General features: G+C 42.6%; 1 protein-coding gene across 1 annotated transcript in view; it reads right to left on the bottom strand.

Annotated features, from left to right (window-relative positions):
- LOC311289593 (protein NLRC3-like) overlaps positions 1–21,025 on the bottom strand; it is a 258,776-nt gene extending 237,751 nt beyond the window's left edge. The window contains exons 1-2 of the mRNA XM_084407715.1: positions 20,919–21,025; positions 14,482–14,779 (exon numbers count right to left, since the gene is read on the bottom strand). Coding sequence (XP_084263841.1) covers positions 14,482–14,749 — 268 coding nt within the window. The 5' untranslated portion in view covers positions 14,750–14,779; positions 20,919–21,025. The remainder of the gene's footprint in view (positions 1–14,481; positions 14,780–20,918) is intronic.
- Positions 21,026–21,516: the final 491 nt, after the last annotated feature.

Below are 21,516 nucleotides of genomic sequence, written 5' to 3'. Positions count from 1 at the left end.
TTAATTACATCGCTTAAATCACAACTTTAACATTTCCAGTGAGTACACATCAACACTGCTAGTGTCAAAAATTATTTATTTATTATTTATGTCCCCCCCCCCCCCACACACACACAAACACACACATATTTCATAAGATTTCACACTAACTAAAGATGAAAAACATTCTGTTCTTTTAAAAGTGTACAAATGAAATGAATATATCACTCGATATAAAAATAAATATCTTGCTAAGTTTAGAGAGGCAATTTAAACAGTTATTTATGGCTATTATGAATAAATAAAACAGCTTGCATGTTCAGCGAGATAAAGAGCTTAGCATTGGAAATGTGTTCAGTGATGTGGTTTACAAAATGCAGTAAGTTTAAAGCTGAAAATCTCCTGAGTGTTTCTTAGAGAGATAGAGAGACAGAGACACAGGTGTGAGATCACCGCACAGAACACACTCCTATGGGGAAACACTGCGCTCCCCACATCAGTTTTCAAATGACACACACTCTGCATTCTTTGGATGCCCTGCGGTTGTAAACTGCTTCAATATATTTGCAAAACAAAGCAAATTCGCAAACGGAGTGACATTTCTTTTCTCTCTCTCGCAACACACACACACACACACACACACACACACACACACGGGTTCTATAAAAAGGAAGTTATCTCTATTTTAAATTAAATGATTATAAATAAACTATATATAACTCATTGAATAATAACAAATGTTACAAAAACAGTTTAGACAGTTTTAGTTATACAAATATGTTGGTTAAAAATGAATAAAGACATATAATTATAAAAACACCTTACATTTTCAGAGCGCTGAAGAAGTAGTTCTTTATGCAATGATAAAAATAAAAAAAGAATCCAAAAAGTTTAAGCTGTCATAAACAAGACACTCCCAGATCCTCCAGTGATAAACCACAGTGTGAACTGAAGCGTCAGACGCTCACAGAGACGAGAGGAGTTACAGACCAGACGAGCCTCTGGGGATAATGTCACAGTAAAGCTAGTCTGCGCTCCAGAGGTTTATTCATACTAAATTCATTTAAAAGCATAATCTTAAAAGTTTAAATTAGATATTTTAAAATTAAAAGACTGTTTAAATCAAATCTTTCAAGTTTTATCAAAATTGTATTTTCTATTTATCTTCTAGAAGACTTCTGTATGAGATAAATGATTTTGCTTAAATTTTGGTTGGATTGGGGGGATGTAAAAAAAAAATGAAGGGCCCTATTTTAACGATCTGAAACGCAAATATCAAGTGCGAAACGCAAGTAACTTTGTGGGCGGGTCTCGGGCGCTGTTGCTATTATACCGGCGGGATAAATGACTCTTGCGCCCGACGCAAATCTAAAATGTGTTGGTCTGAAGTAGCTTCATTACTCATAGGTGTGGTTTGGGCGTAACGTGAAATAAACCAATCAGAGTGACATCTCACATTCCCTTTAAGAGCAGGCGCGCTTGTTCCATGGTGGATTGCTATTATAACGGCGGATTTGCCAGGAGCAGTTCTCAGCCGAGGAGACCAACGTTCTCGTCAGGGCCGTAAAACACAGAGAAGTGACATTGGGGATGGAGAAAAACATCCAAATTAGCTTCGGTTAAACAGGCTCATTTGGATAAATATAGCTATATATGCTAGCTGGCAACAAAGGATTCCATTCATTATGCACTGAGACAAAAATGCGTTTGCCCACCTATCTAAATGTAAGAAACACGGTGAATAAGCCCCATTTCAAAAAACGGTGGAGTGTTCCTTTAAGTGACAGCATGTTATATGGTACAATTTCTGGTAAGCTACATTTTTTTTATTATAGCTTGACACAAATTTCACAATTTTAATTCAGTTAAATTCTTGTGATTTGATATTGACTCATTTGGATAAATATTAGGTACACAAGATAGGCCTTAATTTTTTTCAAGAAAAAAGATCCCACCTAATGCTGTAAACACACAGAGAGCCCTATCAGCTGGTACTATTATTTAAAGGTTAAAAATAACTCAAATTAAATATAATGCATTTTTAATGCATATAAGTAAAATATAATAAATATGTAACATAGTACACATATTTAGCAAAATATTCGCAATAGGCTAGCAATTTTTTTCTTCTAGCCAACTACATGTTACATATTATGGTCATTAAAGCGTAATTAAACCCTGAACCAACCTTTTTTAGTTAATGATCTGTAAGAATGGGGCTTTATTAGTGCTGTTCATTGGTTTAAGTAACTTTTTTGACATTTGGGTATAAAGTGATTTAATTCTACAATATATGGTGTAAAAACGTCTGACTGCTGCCCTCTTTAGGTTGAACAGTGTTTACTGCAGTTGAATTTTCCTATTGGATGTTTGCGGTGGCAGGTGACTTAAGCGGTGGCAGGTGACGTAAGCAAGTTCCAGCTCACCAAACCCTTGGTACGAGCTAGCGTAGATTTATCTGTATTTAGTTCAGTGGTCAGGAGAGTACGTAGGTGTAGTGTTGCTGGTTGCAACAGCACTGCTGGACTGCATAGCTTTCCAGCAGAATTGGGAAATTAGGCGCCAGTGGTTGCACTTGGCCTGGAAGGCCGTGAGTGTGAAACCTGCATTTTACGCGGGATTGCTTCTCCAACGCAATAGAGGTGGAAATGGGCTTCTCCACACAGCTCGCGCTGAAAAGCGACGCAGTGCCAAACGCTGCTCCTCCTGCATGGACTCCACCACCGCAGCGGTGTCTTGATGTGAAAATGCGCCGGCGCATTTTGATGGATTTTTGCACATAGCGGCAAAATATGAATATGTCTACAGAGATCGCGCGCTATTGACATCAACTCAATAAAACTCATCAGCTGCATCATGCATGTACTTTACGTTGTCTTGCGACCCTGTGAGTCACTCTCCATTTTAGAGAGTCTGACAGCAGGTCTCAGGTGCACGCCCCCGCCCGCTCACGGTAGAGGGGACCTCTATCTCCGCTGGGCTCTGCCCACTTTTCTAGCATTTTTCAAATATTGCCAGTGGGTGGAGTCAGGCTCTGACCAGGGGTTTAGTTACCCTTTAAATGGCTTTCCTGAGGTAAATGTTATGAGACATAATTGTTCTCCAGCTGTTTTACCTCTTTCTGCGGTTGAAAAACACTGATTGATCGATATTATGTATGAGGAATATACATTTCTGTAAGTTGTACTGTATCTTTCAACATTGTTCATTCGTGTTTAATTACTATTAGCTAGTAGCAGATGATCGGTTCACATGCCGCTAGCGATCTGTCGCGTCACATTTACAAGCGCCAAAACAATATTTATTGTTTGAATTTCGTAATAAAATTGACAGAATTTGAGAGCTGAGATTTATTAAATCATAAGTAACCTGCTCTGTCTAGTCTGTAGGTGTCAGTGTCCTCTTTGCTTCGCGATTTTTCTGTGCGTGAGAAAGTGGATGTGTGTCGTGAGAGTTTTTCTACGGTAGCTATGATCTATTGCACGTATAAGATGTATAAGATCATTTTTACTTTTCTTGTATCTCCTGAAATGAAAGCTTAAGCTTAAGTTCTGCCAGAAAGACTTACTATGTCACTTATTACCTTCATTATATCCAATCACGTCTTTATACTTTCTGTATAAAAGATCGGTACTTACACATGTTTGAGTTCGCAGATGCTGACACGACAACCTCCACCCTCCCCACCACCACCAGGATGGTCCTGTCCATACCTCCCAGGGGAGTCGGCTGCGCCCCTGCCTTCGTCTTCAGGCAGGAGATGCAGATCCGCTACCCTCGGATTACGAACTATGGACGGGGCCTACGCCAAAGAACTTTATATAATGCTTGCTGGGCTGTCAATAAATGTATGCTTCGTTACATCATTTTATCTCCCGAGTCTTTCTGGTAGAAATGAAAGCTTAAGCTTAAGTTCTGCCAGGAAGACTTAATTACTACGTCACTTATTACCTTCATTATATCCAATCACGTCTTTATACTTTCTGTATAAAAGATCGGTACTTACACATGTTTGAGTTCGCAGATGCTGACACGACAACCTCCACCCTCCCCACCACCACCAGGATGGTCCTGTCCATACCTTCCAGGGGAGTCGGCTGCGCCCCTGCCTTCGTCTTCAGGCAGGAGATGCAGATCCGCTACCCTCGGATTACGAACTATGGATGGGGCCTACACCAAAGAACTTTATAATAATGCTTGCTGGGCTGTCAATAAATGTATGCTTCGTTACATCATTTTATCTCCCGAGTCTTTCTGGTAGAACTATCCTTAAACGGTGTGGAAACATACAGGGTGAAACCCTTTACTGAGAATATACTATCGGTTATCTACTCAAAATATATGTAGAATTTAAGGCTGCACGATATTGAAGGAAAATGAGATATGCGATAACTCTTCAAATAATGCGATATGCGATATAATGCTTAAAAAGTGGGTAAAGTAAACTTAAATTATCTTTGAAATATATTTAAAATTCTATAACCTACATACTGTACGTGTTTCACATTCTTTTTGTAACAAGAAAACACCCCTACAACTTCTGAAAGTGAACAGCAGTGTTTTACTGTAGCATGAATAATTAAATGTAAAATTAAACACTGCTTAGTTATCACTGTATGAATTAAATATATATTGATTCTTATTAAAGCTACAAAAGTTATTCAGCCAAGAGCAGTGAGTGATTTTCTCTTTGTCTTTTGTTCATGACCCCAGGTTGATTGACAGGCTGTTTGTCTGTTGGCCGCATGAACAGACTTTCTGGAGAGCTGATGATACTATAGCAGGACACATGCCCTTTGACCTGCTCAATCTTGGAGGCTTTTTTTCGTTAAAGACCCTAAAAGTTAGTCCTTAAGTCCGTAATTCCAGATGTGTAAATTACAAAACACATCTACACATGAGAGGTCTTCAGAAGTCGTAACTTCATGGGTCAGTGGGTCTCCTGAGAATATTTAATTTCCCTTAGAAGCCAAAGATTAAGCTAAATGACACTAGTTTCCAGCGTTCGTAATTTTTCTTTTATAAAATGTACTTTACTTTTCCTATTTCTACAAAGGTTCAATTTCAATTAATTTCCTTGCAAGTATAAAGTAAAAAATATGATATATAACATGTTTGATGCAATGTTTTTTCAAAGAAATAGGTGCTGCAAAACTCCAAACAGTTCCTCACACAATGATAGCATTGAGGGCGGTCAACGGCTCAGGTCAATTGGTGAAAACACTGCATGTGTAAGGTAGTTTTCCAGATTACCCCAAAACCAAATACTGTATTACACTTTTCAAAGGATAATCTAGCTTTAAAGTTAGAATAAAAAGTTAAAACCAAACATATCTTCATACCTGTTGTGTTCTGACAAACTGAATTTACTTTTCTTATTTCTACAAATATCAGCCTGATGAATATGGAGTTAATACACAATCATGCTACCAAATACGTCTGACACAACGTTTTTTAAGAAAAAGCAGTGTTTTAAAATACAACTAAACCAGATGATTTTTCTTTTGACAGTCCTACAGAAATGCATGTTGATTACTAAGTTTCAGGATTAGTGCAAACATATAATGTTCGAGAAAGCTAATATTGGTGTAATCTTTGCAAGGTCTCACCAACAACGCAAAACTTTGTGTGTTTTATGATCCACGAATTACTTTACTAAAAGAAAATATTATGGAAGTCATTTTCAAACTGTAAATATACCATATTTTATTTATTAATATTAATAACGGCCTGAGGCATTACATGTTCTAAATGTTGCGCTTTGTCTTTCTCTGAATTTCTTAAATAAGGATATATTGAACATTTCACATGTGTGAGATGACGTGTGACACTTCATATTTAAAAAAAAAAAAAAAAAAAAAAGTTTTTTACATGAGCTCTGATAAATAAAAAAATATACTTTAAGTTCAAGTCAAGTTTTTCCACAGACCACTGATGTAGAATATTTGTTTTTATTAAGACTTTAAATAATTCATTCAATTTAATTGAAAACATCTTTTATTTTTAAAAGACATAATTTAAACGTTTAACTATAAATAACTTTTAAGATTGTACTTTGTGAATGTTTTGTTGTGTTGAATTTATTTCAATGTCTCATCCTGATCACTGAACACACACTCCCTTCTGACTCAAAGACTGTCAAACACTAGCCTGGGAAAACGTACTCGGTTACTAACGTAACCTCTGTTCTCTCTAGAGAGGGAACGAGTATTGCGTAAGCTAGCTTACGCTGCGGGAAAGTCTCCTTTCTCGAGATACTGAAGCCAAAAATTATCCTTAATTTTTTAAATCTTGTCAACGCAGTGCGGCAGCCTGCAGACCTAGGGCAGGCGAATCGCGTGCCCATTGGCTGCTCTGCGGCAACTGCAGCAGCCTATGGCTGAGCCTTGCGCGTGACGTCACGTCCAATGAGCGCGCTTGGCGCGCTTAATGCGTCACAGCCCGTCATTAGGGGTGTGGCTTAGCGTATATAAGCAAGGAACAGAGGCTGCTTCGCTGGTTTCTGTCGCATGAAGCGAAATGAGCTCGTGGCGAGAGCACGGCGGGTTACGCAATACTCGTTCCCTCTCTAGAGAGAACAGAGGTTACGTTAGTAACCGAGTACGTTCTCTTACGAGAGGTTCTCTCGTATTGCGTAAGTTAGCTTACGCTGCGGGAACACCCTTGTCAACGCCGTGCGCGCGCCCAGCATCCTGAATGAATCCCATGGAGAGCCCAGGGAACGCGAAGCGGAGCTGGGCGGCCGAGATACCACAGTACACAAGCACATAATATGGGACAGGGAGCGGCACAGCCGGTCCAACTGATACTTCCACATAGTGCAGCTCAACCAGTAGAGCTAAATAGCAACATAGCCCGCGCACAGACAGTGGGCTGGCTACGCGAGACTAGACTGATAACACTTTGGCCTGCAAAGCGGGAACTTCCAGGTTGTAAAACCTAACAAATGTGGAAGGGGAGGCCCAGCCTGCCGCTGCACAAATGTCATGAATGGGAATCCCACTGGACCACGCCCACGATGAGGCCATGCCTCTGGTGGAGTGCGCCCGAATGCCCAAAGGGCACTGCAGGTTTTTAGATGCGTAAGCAGCTGCGATAGTGTCAACTATCCATCTGGATAGGGTGTGTTTCGAGGCGGCGAGACCCTTGGTGCGCCCACCAAACGAAACAAAGAGCTGCTCTGAACGCCTGAAGGCGGCGGAGCGTGAAATATAGCTTCTCAGCGCCCTGACTGGGCAGAGGAGATTACTATCTGCCTCGCAGCCAGCATTCGGCAGGGCTGAAAGGGAAATGACCTGCGCTCTGGAGGGAGTGCCCAAAATTTTGGGGACATACCCATGCCTCGGTCTGAGAATAACTTTAGAGTCATTGGGTCCGAACTCGAGGCACGCAGCGTTAGTGGATAACGCGTGAAGGTCTCCCACACGTTTTACTGAAGACAGTGCTATCAGAAAAACAGTTTTGAGCGTGAGGTATTTCATATCCACAGTTTCCAGGGGTTCAAAGGGATGTGCTTTCAGGGCGTCTAAGACCAGTGAAAGATCCCACATAGGAACCGAAGGGGGTCGCGGGGGGTTCATCCTTCTCGCTCCTCTAAGGAAGCGGATGACAAACTCGTTCCTTCCCAATGCGCGGCCCGGCTCTGAGACAGAGAGCGCTGAAATGGCCGCGACATAGACTTTGAGCGTGGAGGGGGACCTGCCCGCGTCCAGTAGCTCTTGAAGGAAGCACAATACTTGCGAGACCCCACATGTCTGTGGATCGAGCCCTCTGGCAGTGCACCATTTGTTAAACACCGACCATTTAGACGTGTAGAGCCGCCTCGTGGAGGGAGCTCTAGATTGTATGATCGTGTTCATCACCCCTTCTGGTAAATCAGCATGTAATTGTTGAGGCTCCACGCATGCAGAGACCAGCGCTCTGGGTGGGGATGCCAAATCGAGCCGCGGGCTTGAGAGAGAAGGTCTCTCCGCACCGGGATCGGCCAAGGGGCTGAATCTGCCAATTGTATGAGTTCCGGGAACCAAGCTTGGTTCTCCCAGAACGGGGCTATGAGGAGCACTGTATGGCGCGCTTTCCTGGCTCTCTCGATGACCTGAGGCAGCAGAGAGACCGGGGGAAAAGCATATAGCGGGCCGCTGGGCCACGTCTGGGCCAGCGCGTCCTCGCTCTTGAAAAGAATACTGGGCAGTGTGCGTTGTCTTTTGACGCAAAGAGGTCGACTTTCGCTCTGCCAAAGCGGCGCCACAGCGACTGGACTGTTTGGAGGTGTAGAGACCACCCCCCAGGGGAACGTTGTCCCTGGACAGTCTGTCGGGGCCCTCGTTCAGATGGCCAGGCACATGCGATGCTCTCAGAGAGCGCCGAGAGTGCTGAGCCCATACGAGGAGGCATTCCGTCAGGGCGCAGAGCTTTTTTTTTTTTTTTTTTTTTGATCTGACACCGCCCTGGTGGTTCACATAGGCCACTACTGATGTGTTGTCCGTGCGGACTAGAACATGGTGACCATGGAGGAATAGGAGGAAGTGCATGAGCGCTTTCTCGACCGCGAGCATCTCTAGACAGTTTATGTGTAGGAGATTCTCTTGGTCTGACCAGCGGCCATAGACCGGTCTGCCTTCGAAGAGCGCTCCCCAACCTAGGTTGGACGCGTCTGTTGAGACAACTTTCCGGTGTGAAATCACTCCCATAATCACTCCAGTGTGATACCATTCAGCTGCTAGCCAGGGCTGCAGGGCTGAGACACAGCCCTGAGTCACTCTGATTAGCGAGCCACCGGTCGCCCAGGCTCGATGGGATACGCGCGCTCTTAGCCAGCGTTGAAGCGGGCGCATGCGCAGTAAACCCAGCTGAAGCACTGCTGCAGCTGAGGCCAAATGCCCCAGGATGCGCTGAAATGCTTTCAGAGGAACCCGATTGCCTTCTTTGAAGGATGCGGCGAGGCGCCGGATGCGGCGCGCGCGCTGCTCCGACAATCTGGCCGTCATCGCCACCGAGTCCAGTTCTATTCCGAGAAAGGAAATTGACTGACGGGGCGAGAGCGAGCTCTTGGTCCAATTGACCGCTAGACCCAGACCTTCCAGATGGCTGAGAAGCGCTGTTCTGTGAGACACAAGTTCTGTCTCTGACTGCGCTAGAACAAGCCAGTCGTCCAGATAGTTTAGAATTCGCATTCCCTGACTTTTCAGGGGCGCGAGAGCCGTGTCCATGCATTTCGTAAATGTACGGTGTGCTAAAGACAGGCCGAACGGCAGGACTGTGTATTGATAAGCTCGACCGTCGAAGGCGAATCTCAAGAATGGCCTGTGATGGGGGGTTATCTGGATCTGGAAATACGCGTCTTTCAGATCGAGAGAGATAAACCAGTCTCCTGGGCGGATCTGCGCAAGGATCTGTCTGGTTGTAATCATCTTGAACGGCCGTCTCATGAGAGCCGTGTTCAGATGTCTCAGATCTGAAATAGGTCTTAATGCTCCGTCCTTCTTGGGAACGAGGAAGTAACGGCTGTAAAAGCCTGACTCGCTCAAGGAAGGATGAACCTGTTCTATGGCCCCTTTGCGCAGCAGCTTCGCTATTTCTGCTCGAAGCAGGTGCGCTGCTTCTAAACCCACTTTCGTCTCCGTCTGCACTAGAAGCGCGGGGGGCGACGAGCGAATTGAGGCGAATAGCCGTGTTTTGTAGTGTTCAACACCCATTCTGACGCGCCCTGAATAGCTTCCCATGCTTTTGCACGCATAGCTAGGGGTCGAATGGTCTCTGGGTTCAGATCGCCGCGCTGCGCGGGATGGAGAACCTGTATCAGAGAGGATGGGGCGGCGCGTGCGCCGCCGGTGCTCGAACACGGGGGCTGATAAACAGTATTGGCCGGCTGTACAGCGTTCAGTAGCTCGGTCCTCAAGGATGGAGCGCGTTTTGCTGTCAAACACCCCTGGCGCGAGAGCGGCGTGGGGGATATAGTGTCTGAAAGTGAGTGCGCGTGCTCGTGAGAGGGTTTACACTTATAACACGGCCAGTGTTTTGGAAGCTTTAGAGGGTCTGTAACCCGGGGTAACCGTATGGCAGAGCGAGCAGCGAGTAGGTGTGAGCACAGAGTTGTGGGCACATTTACTACACTTAATACTCGAGCGGCGTGTTACCGCTTTATGAGAGAGCGCTCTGAGCGCATTACCATGGGAACCATGTTGTGTGAAGCAGTGAACACCTGGGAGTGGGCACATTTTCTATACTTAGTATCCCCTCGGCCTGAGCCGTTGCAACTCGAGCAGCGGGTAGGTGTGAGCACAGAGTTGTGGGCACATTTACTACACTTAATACTCGAGCGGCGAGTGTCCGCCTATGAGAGAGCGCTCTGAGTGCGTAACCATGGGGACCGTGTTTGTGCGAAGCAGTGAGCACATGGGAGTGGGCACATTTCTACACTTATGACATCCTCGGCCGGAGCCGGAGTGTTTCGGGGCTTTAGAGGGTCTGTAACCCGAGGTAACTGAATGGCAGAGCGAGCAGCGGGTATGTGTGAGCACAGAGTTGTGGGCACATTTACTATACTTAGTACTCGAGCGGCGCGTGTCCGCTTTAAGAGAGAGCGCTCTGAGCGCGTTACCATGGGGACCGTGTTTGTGTGAAGCAGTGAGCACATGAGAGTGGGCACATTTTCTACACTTATCTTCGGCTAGAGCTGGAATGTTGGTGAGCTTTAGAGGATCTGCAACCCGGGGTAACTGAGTGGCAGAGCGAGCAACGGGTAGTTGTGAGCACAGAGTTGTGGGCACATTTCCTACACTTAGTACTCAAGCGGCGTGTGACCGCTTTAAGAGAGTGCGCTCTGTGGACGTTACCGGGGAGACCGTGTTTGTGTGTAGCAGTGAGCACGTGGGAGTGGGCACATTTTCTACACGTATAACACCATCGGTGTTATAGGAAACTGATAGAGCGAGAAGCTTTGATGGCTCATAAGTTTAGACGCTCATAAATACTCAAGCACCATCCTGCGAGATACGGGTTCGCTTTCTGTATGTGAGAAAGCTGGCCGCGAGCTCGGAGAAGCCAGCAGAAAAAAAATTTATCTGCCGCCAGAGCAGGATTCGAACACGCGTCTCCCGTGTGGAAGTCCAATGCTCTGCCACTGAGCCACAGGAGCACACATAAACTTTTAGTTAGTGCGAGCATATGACCGAGCGATGTTTCGTTTCGGCGTTTGTTTGCAGACGCGCGCGTGTAATAAAACAGGCTCGTTACTGCAGTATAGTATTTCCAGCCGCCTGAACTTGGAGGGGACTGAGAATATACGAGGACGAAAACACTCTCTCTTCCTCTTTTCGCCGGTGCTCGTGACGTCCGCTCTGATGTCCCTTGAGAACGGCGCAGTTGCGCGGCTCGAACAAGGGAGAGAGAGCGGGAAGATGTCATCATGTGCTATGACATCGTATGTTTGCAGGCGTGCGTGTATTAAAAACAGGCTCGTTTACTGCAATATTGATATTTCTAGTCGCCTGAGCTTAGGAGGGGACTGAGAAATGTGTGAGAAACGGAGGTGGCCGGAGAGTGACGCGCGCGACCGAGACGCGGGGTAGCTTTCTTATAACGTAAAGGAAGCCAGCCCGTGACCGTCTACTCCTGACATCCCTTGTGAGCGGCGCGTTTGCGCGGCTCGAACAGAGGGGGAGAGCGCAGGGAGGGGCGTGCGACGTCGTCCGGGGGGTAGCTTTCTTGTAACGTAAAGGAAGCTATAGCCCGAGACCGTCCGTTTCTGACATCCCTTGTGAGCGGCGCCGTTTGCGCGGCTTGACAGAGGGGAGAAAGCAGCTGTCTAAGAAAACAGCGCTGTCTGCTTCATCCCCTGAGGCGACGGCAGTGCGGGCGAAGCCGGCCGCTGCGCGTCGGAAGGTGAGGGGAGAAGGAAATAGCGAGGCTCGCGGGAGGGGCTCCGGCGAGCGCTCAGCTGTCATAGAAGCCCAGGCAGAGAGCGCAGATACATGGCGGTCTCTGTCGCTGAGCGTGGCTCACACGAGCCACAGGATGAGCGAGGCATTTGCAACAACGCCTCGCGCTCTTTTAGATGCAAGTGTGTCGCGGGGCGAACACACAGAACACACAACATAGAGCAAGTAAAGGATATGTATGCCGGATGGCGTAGCAGGCAGGGAAGGCTGAAGGCGGCGAAGCGGCCGGTGTCCTCAGGCTGAAATCCTTCGGCTTGCTGGTCGCTTGATTCGACGGCGGCTTCCTCAGAGATCAGCGATGCGAAGAGCTTCGCTGAAGAGACAGAAATCAGCGAAGCAGCCTCTGTTCCTTGCTTATATACGCTAAGCCACACCCCTAATGACGGGCTGTGACGCATTAAGCGCGCCAAGCGCGCTCATTGGACGTGACGTCACGCGCAAGGCTCAGCCATAGGCTGCTGCAGTTGCCGCAGAGCAGCCAATGGGCACGCGATTCGCCTGCCCTAGGTCTGCAGGCTGCCGCACTGCGTTGACAAGATTTAAAAAATTAAGGATAATTTTTGGCTTCAGTATCTCGAGAAAGGAGACTTTCCCGCAGCGTAAGCTAGCTTACGCAATACGAGAGAACCTCTCGTAAGAGAACCCAGACAACTTCCGACAAATTTAGATTTGCTCTGCAAGTAGTCTGGCAAAGAGCCCATTCAAGCCAATTTCTAATCCGTCCAAATCGAGGCACCAATCAATAACATTGAGGGGGGCTTTACACGATGACGATCGCTCTGATTGGTTTTAGGTCTATCCAATTGCACCCAGAGGCATTTGAGCGACGTCCCAAAGCTTGCCTACTTTTTTGCTACACATTCAAAAGTAAATACCTTTTCTTCACAAAAAGAGTACATACTTTTATGGCGTAGTGTAACTTAGGCGAATTGGGACACAGCATATGGCTTTACACGATGACGATCGCTCAGGGGTGCGTTTCCCAAAACCATAGTTGCTAACCTGTTAGCTTAACTTAGTTGGTTGGCAATGGGAAATTGTACCATAATACCAAATACCAAAATAACTCAGTTAGCAACTATGGTTTTGGGAAACGCACCCGATTGGTTTTAGGTCTATCCAATTGCGCCCAGAGGCATTTGAGCAACGTTCGTTGGTGACACCCCTTTGGAAATTAGTTATTAATGAAGCTTTGCCAGACCATAACTCAGTTACTATTGAGAATGGTCTGGTTTTAACCAGGCTAGTCAAACACTGATGTGAGAGAGAAACTCTTCAGGAAACACTCTGAGATCTTTTTTTTTAACCAGCTACATTTTTGCAATCCCCATTCATACGTTGTTTGGACACCGATGTGGTCATAAATCATTTTGACACAAGCTGAATGACATCATCATAACTACTGACATGAACTGTTGACGAAACGTGCTCATGCCAACTAGAGATGAATGCGAGTGAGCAGCAGACACAGAGCTCTTTAATTCGCGATCAACCTCGTTTTATTGTTTATCGGTTTATTGTAAAGTGAATTCAACAAGGCATTATTTTTCTTTGAAGTAACAAAGGCTAAATAATTTGTTAGAGTTATTTTTTGTAATTGGTGTGGATGACACGTAGCGAAATATACAGTTTTATCAAGTCAAAACGTCTGAAGCACCGAGAGACACGTTAAAGCGTTGACCACCCAGCTATCGACTGAACACTGTCTTATGAGCATGAGTTTAACGCTTTATGCTTAGGCTGCGCAAAGCCTCACTGATGTGACATTTTTCTATTGCAATGTTTATGTTGAAATGTTTTCATTATGTATTAAAGAAAATAATGCAAATCATAACAACCTACAATAAGCCTATTTAATTCTTAATTAATCCTAAAACACAAATGCTGCCGACTAACATCGGTTAGCAATTAATTTTACGATCATTTATTTTAAATTATTTCACTGTTCCAGTTCATAAATCTAGGCCTACTAACAAATTAAAATAACACAAAGTATAAGATGCATAACCTTGACATGCATAGCCTTTCTAGCTATAGAAAATCTGGGCACACAATGTTAACGTTTAGCCTACTTTGCTAAAATCTGATGCAATAATAGTAGCCTACATTTCTTTAGTTCTAAATTTGTACTGTAATACAGTATTATGAGTTCGTTCAACTACAATGTTTCACTTGAATTGATCTGCTACCAGCTCTCAACAAGCCACGGCTGATTAGGCAATAGAGAATAAACTGACACTTTTCAAAGTCTGTGATTGTAGCGCTTCTTAGCGGTAAAAGGCAGCAAATACACACCCGCAATTTTACGTCAATGTTCTAGTTGCTTGCAGAAGTTTTAAGACCATTGTAAACCATTTAACCATTTTGTAAAATCAGACACTGTTCTATTAAATGTACTTGTATAACATCTGTTGCTGTTCTTGGCCCTGTAATTGTTGCTTGCTTTTATACTTTCTTGTGTCCATGTACAGAAAGTACACATATATTTCTTTTGAATGAGCTCCTCCAACTGTCTTCATGTTGCCTGTCACCTACATTACAGTCACAGTGAATTAAACCTTACCTTGCTTGTGTTGCTTGTGTTTGTTCTCCAGTTGCTTAGCCAGATTATTCTGGTTTATCTTCCTCAGGATCTCCACTGTGATCTTCACAGCTTCTTCTGGCCCAAAACATGCTGCCATCTTATCCACTGTGTCTAAGATATCTGCTTTCTCCATGTCTTTCTTTGTTATACACTCATGATCATTCTGTAAGTGCCACTTAAACTTCTTCAGATCAGCTTCTACCAGTTCATTCAGTGATTTCTCAAGCAGATCTTCATCAGACGCCATCGTCCTTCACTGATTCAAACTGATTCACAGCTGCAGGATAAAAAGAAAAAGATCTGAAGTAGTTTCACTCCTAACATTTGGACATAAGCACTCGTATGTTATTTAGGTTATGAAATTAAGCTGTGATTGGGTTCACTGATCGATTGCTCCTGTCTGCCTAGTTGTTTCTGCTGCTGTTGTGTTGGTTTGCATCTGTAAGCTTTGTATATCTTTCTGTTTTGAATATTATTTACTATCATTCCTTGTTATTTATACTGCTAAATATAATTTACTCAACATCACACATTAACCTGACATCGCTAGCTTCAATCTAAATCATTATTGCTAGCACAACACGCTAGTAATTCGCTAGTGTGTTAGCGTGCCATCCATGCACTCTTTATTTATTTATTTATGTATTTTTCTCGCGTGCGGTCGTGCCTTTTTACGAGTCCATCAAACTTAGGTGAGTAGGATCAGTCAACAAACACGGTAAGTCATGCCATCTTCTCCTCTTATTGTTACTTGCACCTCATGCAACATGTTTAGCATATCCTTCTGTAAGCCGTTGTATCACTCTAGTGTTCTAAATTAACTGATCAGGTTGAATGGGCCAGTAGCATTACAATAAAGTTACATCTAAGTTTGTAAGAAAGATTTGAGACAGCAATTACCACTTTAAATAAAGAAAATATTTTGTATTGGTACCAGTTTGTAAACATACAATTGATAAAACAACAACAACAAAATACAATCATCAGGCCTGTTTGGTATGACAAATAAAATAAATGGTTCCCCAAACACAATTCAGAAAGTCTTGTGTTCTTATTTATCTTCTTTTTTTTTTTATAAAGTCTGATCCTTCCAGGAAAGAAATATTGAAGTAGAAAAAAAATAGAAGCAGAAGTAGTTACGTGACAGAAGAAAGATTTACTACCCAGGTAGTTTAATACTCAGTTTCACTCAGGTATCTGAAGTGTATGGCGTGTTGTATTCTCTTATCTGTTTGATGACAGATTAAGGATACTGAGCTCGCTCCAGAGAAAGATGCGTTGTGACATCAACTAGGCACTGTTGGCACACCGTTCACTCATCCATGGTCAACTCAAGAAGTACACATCAACAGGAAACAAGAAGAAGAAAAAAATCTGCATAATGCAGAGAACTTGTCACTCATTCACATTCCCTTCATCTGAATTGACAACAGATATAAATCACATGAAATTTCAGATCTTTCACTTTTCTTTCTTCAGCTGCATATTAACTCATTAACTTGTTTTACAAAGACATATTATTATTGTATGACTCAAACACTAAATGTCATACGTATTCATCAAATCACATACTCTGATTATTTTACAATAATATATCCCCAGAGTTAATTAACAATATCAAACTATTATCAAATGGCTCTGTTTACACAAACCAATGCACATTAATTAGTATGTGACGCAGTTGATTTTAACCCTCTGATGTCTGAGATGTTTTTGGGGTCCTTGAGTTCTGATTTTAACCCTCTGGGGCACTGAGGTGTTTTGGGGGGTCCTTGAGATGTCTGACATGCCCTGACATTTGTGCTTTTTTCAGTTGCTTATAAACATATTAATGGCAAAGGTGTAATTACACTCTATTTAGCACAAACAGGGCTACCATAATATGTGAGCAACATGTATGTACATGTTTGTATTTTTGAGAAAATAATGTTTATGCATGGTTATTGAAAAAACTAAAAACTAAAGATGTTTAGTATGTGTTTTGTGGCCCTATTTCAGAAAATATATATATATATAATTGGTTCACAGTTGGAAACACAGTTGTTGTTTGTTTTTTCCACAAATTGTGCTTGCAAATTGTATAATATCCAAGGTAAACATTTCTAGTAATTGTGCAGTTAATTGTTCTCATACTGTATTTTCAGATTTGGAATATATTCTCTACCCAAATGTGTCACTAATAAAACACAATAAAAATTATTTAAAGAAAAGGCTTATATTGACCTTTTAAGATTTTGTTTACATCTACCTTGTAAATATATATATATATTTTTGTTGCTATTTTATTAAAAAGGTTATACAATTACAACAATTAAAATTGTAACAATATTTCCAGTGTAATCTTTCTTTGTAAAAACTAAAGTATACATTTTATCATACGTATTTCAAAGTTAAAGATTCATTAGTTTGAATATATACATTGGAACAAACACTATAATAACATCTTAGTTGATGACTTTATTTTTGACAAAACATAGTATATAAATATATATATATATATATATATATATATATATATATATATATATATATATATATATATATATATATATATATATTTAACATATGAGCAGAAATTGGCAACATTATAAGCTTATTTGATGTGGCAGTATTTTACAGTAAAAACTTTATAATCTATCCGATTTTTGTAGTCGATTTTTACTCATCTCAGTATAGCAATAGAGTTTGGTAAAAGCTGTTAATTCATTCACACACAGACACGAGATTCCTTTTGAAACGGTAGCCTATTTTTGCCAGCTGTAGTAGCTACACAACAGCGCGCATCTGTGCATTCATTCATTCACACACAGAAACACGATTCATATTTAAACAGTATTTTTGCGTGTACAGACACTTGCGATTAGAACAAAGCAAATATAGAACTGACCTATTCCTCAGCTGGATCCGTTGCTCCTCGAAGTGAAACTTCCAGCACTTCTGAGATAAAATTTCCAGGATTATTATCAAGATAGTATTATTCCTCACAGCGTCGTAAAGTACATGACTCTGATAACTCTCGGTGTGTGTTATCGAGCTGATGAGGGCGTTTCAAAGGTTTGTATGGATCGCCTCAGATCATTTGCGTTTGAATAGCGTGCGCTCTCCGTGGGTGGGGTCAAATTAAAACATAATGAGCTGAGATGAGAACGACTGACATCTCTCTCTTTTCATACATATTACATAAACTGTGAATATTTGTTTTTTATAAAAATTACTTCATTTAAAAGAAGAGAATTCAAGCTTCATGCCTGTGTGTCTGTATGCCTGTTTGACTGAGTATTCGCTGAGTTACAGTTCATTTTCGGACGCGTTTCAGAATGGACTTTACTGACAGAGAGAAGGCAGAACTCGCATTGTAACGGTCACCAGCTGGAGTGCCCTTGAGAGCCACCAGAGGGCACTCCACATAAGACTATTATCACTCACAAACTACATTTCCCATAACTCACTGCCCGGACTCATCATCACTTATCACTGATCACATTCACCTGTACCTCATTCACTGATTGCATTCACCTGTGTCTCATCATCCTGTTAGTCTCAGTCTATTTATACCATGTTCATTCATTCACTCACCGCAAAGTCTTGTTTAAGTGTTACACTGCATTTCTGAGCATTCTCCTGGTTTTCTTGTCTCTTGGTTTTGGATATCTTGCCCTGTTCCCTGGATTACTCTCTTGCCTCTGGTCCCTGCCTGTTTTGTTTGTTTGTTTGTTTGTTTGTTTGTTTGTTTGTTTGTTTGTTTGTTTGTTTTGACTGCCTGTCTGTGTATGACTCTTGCCTGTACATTGGATTACGCCTCTGGATTGCCCCATACAATAAAGCTGCGTTTGGATCTAAACCTTGTTGTGAGTATACACAAAAAAATACACATTTAACAGGATCGATTGATGTATGAAACTTGTATGCAAGATCAAAGTCAACAGAGTATTTTGAGTCTTTGCACTGATAAGAAAAAAAGCGAGCCTATCGCGCCAGCGCGATTGTCGACCCCAGGGGGTTAACATCACATTGGATTCAACATTGGATTCAACTCCAATTGGTTTAATGACAAAACTATCCTTTATCTCTTCGTCACAACATGCATATTTCAATATTTACTCATCTTCAGTTAGTTATCAATCATATTTATTCTGTAAATTATTAATTGAACACATTTGACTGAATGTACATTTCCTGAAGAAAATGTGAGTGGTGCTTGCAGTGGCAAAATTCGACACGGTTGCTAGGGTCTTACTAGGAGTTTGCTATGGTGTTCTGGGCGGTTTCCAAGGTATTCTGGGTGGTTGCTAGGGAGTTGCTAGGCAGTTGCTAGGGTGTTCTGGGTTGTTGCTATTGTGTTGCTAGGTGGTTGCTAGGGTATTCTGGGTGGTTGCTATGGTGTTGCTAGGCGGTTGTTAGGGTATTCTGGGTGGTTGCTAGGGAGTTCTGGGTGGTTGCTAGGCGGTTGCTAGGGTATTCTGGGTGGTTGTTATGGTGTTGCTAGTCAGTTGCTAGGGTATTCTGGGTGGTTGCTAGGGCGTTGTAACAAAACACTCACCGGAGTTCTTTGAAATAAAAGTATGAAAATATGTTTCTTCCCCCGAATTTCACTTGAAAAGAACTTAAAACTTTTTTTCGTCACACTCTATTACTCTCTTTTAAAATATTTACACTCTGAATCGTCTTTTTTCCTCCGTTCTCTCTCTCGTTTTGTAAAATGGCTTTTTTCTCAATTATTTCACTTGTCACGGAGAAACGCCCTCTACTGGAGAATAGTAGTTACTACATTTTTCCTTCAAATTAAAAATCAAGCGTAGCGTTAGTTCTGGCAGGTCACGTTAGTCAAGCTCGCATCAGCTGACCCTCAGCTGATCCACATCTACCTATAGGAATACGACGCCTATCACCATACGTATATAAGCTCCTTCAGTATTATCAGCAGGTATCGCGTTTCTCAGGAGCAAATTACCCTCCTCCATCCCCAGCTCCTCCTCTCGCCCAGTCAGGATTTGACATTCTGATTCCCCTTGAATCAGAATAATTATCGAATAATGTTGTATTTTAAAATCTTGAATTAAATATATTTGCAAATTTTCATGTTGGTTCTGTTCTGTTTACCCCAAGGGGGATTATTGCTGCTCTCCCTGCTCTTATCCATGCTAGGCTGCATGGATGCGCAGGGAGTTCTCGCCCAGAACGGAACCATTCCGCCAATCCAAACTGTATGCTAATTGTCAATCATATTTGACGGTAGTGGTCCTGACAGAAGTCTGTTAACTACCTAAATTTAAAGGGGTTACACTTCTCTGTCAGCACAGGATTTACATGTGATAAATGCAGGGAGATAGTAATGCTGACGGAGAAGATATCAGAACTAGAGACACGCATCCAAGCTTATATTGAGGTTAATTGTAAGAGTGCAAGGACTATAGATACTGCTTTGGATGCGACTAGCTTAGTGAACTCTTTACATTGTTCGGGTCCGGCTGAAGTAGAGCCCGTGCAGCAGGGCAACTGGGTGACGGTGAGGCACTATAGTCGCAGGACAAAACACCATTCTTCCATTCCGATTACAACATCAAACAGATTCTCCCGACTCAGTGAAACACCCACTGAGAATCCTGCTGAATGTGCCCTAGTTATTGGCGATTCTATTACATGGAACGTGAAAATAGAGACACCAGCCACCATAGTCACATGTTTGCCGGGAGCCAGAGTGCCTGACATCAAAGCAAATTTAAAAGTGCTGGCTAATGCTAATCATACATTTTTCTAAGATTATTATTCACATTGGCACTAATGATGTTCGACTCCGCTGGTCTGAGATCCCAAAAATAAACGTTAAGGGAGTTCAGAAACAGTGCACACTGATATAGAGAATAAATCTTGCTGGAGTGACAAAGTGCTTTTTCGTGCACAAACAGCAACATTACACAATAAATAAAGTTGAACATTTAAAAAGGCATAATATGAGCTCTTTAAAAAGTCGATTCCTCACATAAGAGTCACGCAAACACTGACACACAAAAACAGGCAGACTCGCGTCAAGCTCAAAGTGAGGTGATCAGATGTTCAAGCCGAGGTTTGACACAGAATGTTTCTGTGGACAGACTGAATTATGAATAATATAATCTCACATGATCTAAATTATTTATTTAAAATAAAGGTTCTGAGATGAATGTGTGTATTTCTAAATAGAGAAATGAGATACTGTCTGATTTGAGAGACATACAGTATGAGGCATCAGAAAGCTGTGTTGGTTAAATCTGCTAAAATTACTGTAAAAGATCAAATAATTGCTTTGAGTTTTTTTAGCGATGAAAAATGTTATACACAGTGTGTCAATGCTGTTTGATAAGTCTAGATCAATGTGAATGGATTCATGACATTGTTAAATATATATGTCAGTATTTTATGAAGTAGTATTTACTAACCATGAATAATGATGATGAAGATGTGTCTTGTTCCTCCACTGAACTTGAACTGTCTTGAGCAGAAGTTGCTTTGAAACTCCTTTCAGTTCTGTGTTTTCATAAAGGACTGTGGAGGAGGAAGTTTTCTTCAGAACTTAAACCGGTTATACCAGAACTTTTTCATAAAACTAATAGAACCAGTTTTTCAAAAGGACTCGTGACATAAGAGTGAAACTATGTGGAGAATCACTGACTACGTTTACATGCAGCCAATATCCGGGTTATGGTCGGGTTAGGGTCACTATTTGGGTTTCTGAAACATTCGGAATTACCCGTTTACATGCGTGAGCAGAGAGAGTTACTCCTGTATACATGGAATTTGTAATCAATGGGCAATATCCCGATGTTAACGGCGACGCACGGTTAGCGTCTGGACGTACGGACAACCTTAAGATGCAATATGCGTCATTTCCGATTCTTCTTCCTGTATCCAAAGACAACAACAACAGCAGCAGCACGCGGTTAATGAATAGTTCGGGGCAGATAGCGATCGCCTTTGTTTGCGCTTTCCTCCTCGCTCCAAAAGTGTGGTGCTGTGCTGCGTCTCGCCATGTTAACC

The sequence above is a fragment of the Rutilus rutilus genome (assembly GCF_951802725.1).
Source record: "Rutilus rutilus genome assembly, chromosome: 4".
In the NCBI taxonomy this organism is placed as follows: Eukaryota; Metazoa; Chordata; class Actinopteri; order Cypriniformes; family Leuciscidae; genus Rutilus; species Rutilus rutilus.
Note: the sequence above shows the minus strand (reverse complement) of the source record. Positions and strands in the feature narration are given on the sequence as shown.